The sequence below is a fragment of the Pundamilia nyererei genome, unplaced genomic scaffold, assembly GCF_000239375.1.
Source record: "Pundamilia nyererei isolate P.nyererei 1_Seehausen unplaced genomic scaffold, PunNye1.0 scaffold00188, whole genome shotgun sequence".
Taxonomy (NCBI): domain Eukaryota; kingdom Metazoa; phylum Chordata; class Actinopteri; order Cichliformes; family Cichlidae; genus Pundamilia; species Pundamilia nyererei.
Window position 1 is genome coordinate 258047 of NW_005187589.1, and position 5302 is coordinate 263348.

The 5302-nt window shown below is 43.1% G+C and overlaps 1 protein-coding gene across 2 annotated transcripts in view; it reads left to right on the forward strand.

Moving 5' to 3' along the window:
- The window catches only part of cep70 (centrosomal protein 70), an 11578-nt gene extending 7535 nt beyond the window's left edge, over nt 1-4043 (forward strand). For both annotated transcript variants that reach the window (XM_005747081.1, XM_005747080.1), the window contains exons 6-12: nt 1157-1262; nt 1360-1482; nt 1582-1731; nt 1868-2036; nt 3126-3234; nt 3315-3394; nt 3678-4043. In XM_005747081.1, the coding sequence (XP_005747138.1) occupies nt 1157-1262; nt 1360-1482; nt 1582-1731; nt 1868-2036; nt 3126-3234; nt 3315-3394; nt 3678-3739 (799 nt within the window). In that variant the 3' untranslated portion in view covers nt 3740-4043. The remainder of the gene's footprint in view (nt 1-1156; nt 1263-1359; nt 1483-1581; nt 1732-1867; nt 2037-3125; nt 3235-3314; nt 3395-3677) is intronic.
- Nucleotides 4044-5302: the final 1259 nt, after the last annotated feature.

The following is a 5302-nucleotide window of genomic DNA, read 5'->3' on the forward strand; positions in this document are numbered from 1 at the left end:
GTATTTCCTGTTTTCTACGTATGTTTTGAACCAGTTTAGTACAGTTCCTGAAAGACCTGCCCAGTTCTCCAGTCGTTTGAGTAATATGTTGTGGTCAACAGTATCAAATGCTGCACTGAGATCCAGTAAAACTAAGACTGACATTTTTCCACTGTCTGTATTCAGACATATGTGTTTCACCTCTCATCTGAGAAGCTTCTTCAGTTCTAAGAGCAACTGGTGTAATAAAATCTGGGACTCTCCACTTCCTCCTCTTAGAACTGAAGAAACTTCTCAGATGAAACACCTTCAAAGTAGGGCTGGGCGATATGGCCTAAAATCCATATCGCGATATAATTTGAAGCATGTGCGGTAACGATATATATCAGGATATATTCTTTTCTTCTGTATAACGTATTTTTCACACTATAAGGACTTAAAATCCTTTAATTTTCTCAAAAATCGAGAGTGTGCCTCATGTATGATTTCTGGTTGTGCTTACTGACCTCGAACCGATTTTGGCAGAAATCTGTTAAAAAATGTTTTAGTACAACTTTGGTAAGCTGCACTGCTGGATGGATCGTCAGAGCATTACGGCTGCCGTAGTGAGGAGCTTCGCGACGTAATCTGGGTCCAAAACTCCGTCAGTTCAGGTCCCAAAGTTAAACGAACACTGAGAGTTAAACTGTCTAAATTATTTCATCTTTAATTAAATCATCAGCGTTGCTGCTTTACCAGGTGTAACAATTAAGTTTAACATCCATGAAAACAGAATTTATTAAATTTAACGGAGTTAGAAGTTAACAGGAAGTTAGCTCGCTAGTTTCCACCTAAACATTTCATACCATGTTCTGACTGAGATTTTTTTTAACTAATTCAAACGTACAGCTCTGCTGTCACTTCCAACATAAATGAAGACAGAAAACTAAACAACAGTGGGGTTTGCAGGGTTACTGGAGTTGGACTAGCTGGTATATAATGTTGTGCTACGTGACTGCTAGCGACACAGCTATGTTAGCATAACATTAGCACAGTGAAGCTGGAGGATGAAGCCAACTTTTTTTCCACACGATAAACGTTAACGTGAGGGATTCTGGTGGTCAGGGAATTTGACCCCTGTTCCTGAAATTAAACAGAATTTCTGTATCCAGGAGTTCATCTCATTTCTCATTCGCAGAGCCAACTTCCTGTGGAGCTCGCCAAAACAAGACGGCACAGCTGAGATTAGCGAGCTCATCAGTGACCCAGCCAAGGAAGCCCGGCTGTGTGTCTACTATCATCATGTAAGTGTGACTTGATGTGGTCTCGGGCACGTACTGCTTTGAGCCTTTTTTCCTGACATAACAGAAATATTTCTTCTTTTTTTTCCTGAAATTTCAGCTGTTGAATGAGATCAGTGCAGTTGTAACTGATCATAAAGGTCCTCTGAGAGTGCACAGACCGGACTTCCAGGATGTCCTGTCTACACTGAAAGTGTGGGCAGAGCAGCTCGATCTGCTGAAGGTAAACACCAACAACCTGCCAAACTATCTCGAGCCCTCGGTTAGGTATGTGACGTTTGCTTTGAAGATGAACTTCCTGTGCATGCGTGCTTGTACGTAGGGTCTTCAGTGCAGTTTAAAAGAACTGTCTGTCAGACTAATGCCCTTACAACCATGCGATGGTGGTTATAACACTGACGAAGCAGCAGAGGTTGGAGACATGTTGCTGCTTGTAGACGCCATGCTGGAAAATGCCTCGGCTGATGATAAGGTACAAGTTTGTTACTCTTGTTTGTACTACTTTATCAGGCTGTTGTGTAAATGACACTGCAGGGCGCGGTGGCTCACATGTCTGAGCGTATACTTCAGAGAAGCCTGCTTATTGCAGCGTTTTCTTTCCTTGTTAGGTCCTCAGAAGCCCCACTCGACACACTCTGGAGTCCATGGTGTCTCATTTTCAGAAGCTGTTTGACGTCACCTCTCTGAGAGGAGTGTACCCCCGTATGAATGAGGTCTACACTAAACTGGGAGAGATGACCAATGCCATGAGGAACCTTCGAGATATCCTTGATCTGGGTGACTTACACACAGTGCCTAGTTATGGATGTTATTTATGCAGTATGACAGTCTGGGCTTCTATCAGCATCTCCTGGACACATTTTCCTTTGTTTGGATTGAAACCCTGAAGTTAAAAGTAACTAAGAGTCATTAAAATAAGCAAACTCACTCCTGGAGGCAGAGTAGACCTGTACGAGGAGGTACTAGTGCTAATGCCATCCATCCATTCGCTTCCGCTTCTCCTTTTCAGGGATAGCTGTCATAGGGCGAGAGGCGGGGTACACCCTGCCTCTCGCCAGTCTGTCGCAGGGCCAACACACAGGGACAGACAACCATTCACACTCACACCTAGTTTGTGAATAATTTGGATTATCCAATTAACCTATCCCCACAAGCTGCATGTCTTTGGACGGTGGGAGGAAGCCGGAGTACCCGGAGGGAACCCACGCAGACACGGGGAGAACATGCAAACTCCACACAGAAAGACCCCGGCCTGATGGTGGAATTGAACTCAGGACCTTCTTGCTGTGCGGCAACAGTGCTAACCACTGTGCCACCGTGCTAATGTCCTCATGATGATCCATTGTTTGACTGTATAAACATGTGGATGTGAACTGCTCGTTCTTCACATCCAAGATATGCCAAAGTACTGCACAGTAGTGCTTAATTAAAACTCTTGGCAGACACACTGTCCAGAGTAAACTGAAAACAATGAGTGTTTGGAACATAAGAGCAGTGACTGTAGAGGCCTGGACCTGCCGAACACTGCTACTCCCTGCAGGTAGCATCACCTACACTTATCTCCTAATGCACGCCTTGGCCACTAGATGGGGCCGACTGACAAAAATGAATATTTGTATAACTGCATCGTCATCTTTGTTTTTGTGCGGTTAGATTAGTGTCATGTCTCCACTGGCTGTGACTCTTTGTTCTCGATTACTAACAAGCATCTTCCTCCTGACCTTGACCACAGCAGTAGCTTTCATAACGGCTTCTTTTTCATGCTGCTTCCATAATCAGGAGAGTCTTCCATATTACACTGAGTGGATTACTGTCCATCAGCATCATTCAGCATGAGACTAACAGGGCTGTCTGTGGTTTTGTCAGACGGTGGTGTTTCTCCTGCTGAAGTTGTGAAACATGTGTCCAGACTGGTGTCCTCCATTGAAAGCATGGCGAGGTTCCCTGAGCTGCTGGGAGACATTGATATTGACAGGTTTGCATTTCTGACACATGAGTTGGACTACCAGGTGGCAGCTGCTCAGGCCTGCTTCAATCTTTGCTCCTGTTTTTCAGCATCATCATGAAGGTGAAACAGCACGAGGAGTTCTTCCCTGCGTTCCATGCCCTGGTTACAGGAATCTTACAGACTCTAGGTAAATTCAACCAACTCTATTTATTTTATTTACAAATGACTTCTTGGTAGAAATAAATCCAGGACTCTCATCCAATATTACTGAGGAAACATGAAGATGAACAGATCGTGGTGCTTCCAGGAGCTCGCAGTCAGAATCATTGTGGTGTTGGGTGCCTTCCGAGCACTGACTCGTTGTGAACTGCTCGTTGTCATGTGATTTTAAGACGATCCTGGGCTGGGATTGGCCGAGCTGACTTTAAGCCTGAGATTTCTACTGCTGCTCTTCCCTCTGTGTGTTACAGGAGTGAGCCACCTAGACGACATCCTGCCAGCTCTGAAGGCTTTGACAGAAACAGCACAGTGACCTGATCAGCTTTTTGTTTTTAGTCAAACCTCTATTTTATAAGCTGCCTGAAAGCATGGCTGATGCTGTTTTCACCTCTGTGTGGATGATGCCAGCAGATTTGTACACTTTTGATACTTACCATTGTAAACCTGGCAGGAGTAGATGAGTTAAAGGCACGATGTGATGGTGGAGGTGCCGTAGGAGGTGTGGTCTCTGAAAATCACGTCAGTACTGTCAGCACTTGTGTTTGACATGTGTACATAGCTGTAACAAAAGCAGGCCCCAAACATGGGAGGAATAAAGCATTTGTCAGTTACTAGCAGTTTGATGTCTGTGGCGTCTTCATTTGGTTTGGTGAGCGCAGCGTCCACACACGTCTCATAGATTTATACTCCCAAGCACTAAGAAGCAAAACTGTTCAGCTGCAAACGGACGAACGCCTCACATGGAGCTGGTTAGCATACCGTGTTACTGAGGGAAGCACAAACTGTTGCACTTTAACACTTATTGTGTTTTTCACTGATAACGTCTCGGTCAGTAGGTTTAACTGGACACTGTTTGCTGGTTTACCATCAGAATGGTTTTATTTGGTGGCAGCAGCAACGTGTAGCTGAATCATGGTTAATCACGGACAATAACCATATCCAACTTCTTAATAGCGCTGAGCTGGGCTGCATTGGTGCATCATATCTTTATTCTCTTTCTTAAATAGATAACTATCATATCTGACATCATATCTCACAGTACAATAATATTGAACGGGTTGCATTGTTGTACTTTGTCATGTTTCTCAGGTCTTTGTCTGAATTTCTTATGAACATTACTTGTCATGTTCTCATGTTGTTGCTAAGGATTGTCTTATTGCACTGGAGTCACACTGGGTTAAATATGTACACTTGGGTTTTAAGGGGTATTTATTATTTTCTTCATTATTTTATTTACGGGTTGTACGGAAGCCCCAAACGCAATTTCATTGTTCTCTGACAATGAAAATAAATACTTAAATAAATAAATAAAATAAATCCTAATCAGAATATGATCAAACTCATGAATGAGAAATGTAGTCTGAGTGATGGAAAGGATTTGTAGGCCTGACCTTTTGACCCTGACTCCCAGGAGCATTGTTATCACTGCTGTGAGAGCGCAGCAGGTAGTGTGTTATATGTGAGAAGCCCCGACTTTACCATGTACGACTGAAAAGCGGATTTTAGATTATGTTGTGATTGATGAGTCGTGAAGAGAAAAGGTAACCCTGTGAAACTAAGAGAAGATGTTGTGTCATATTCATGTGCGACTGATTCAAGAAGAAATCATGTTGAAGTAAACTAATGATGAACTCTGAGTCGTTCTACAATAAAATTAATTCCAGTAAGGAAGACTCAAACCTTTGGAGTAATCAATGATAGAGGGACAGTTTTATTAGCCGTACACCTGAACAGTTTCCCAGGAAACAAACTGGATTTCTGCAGTTTTGAATGTTGAACAGTCTCTTTATTCGTTTGAATGTTTGTGGATACAATGGAGACTCTAAGAACAAGATATTACTGGAGATGTTATTGGAGATCTAAAAGCAAAATACCC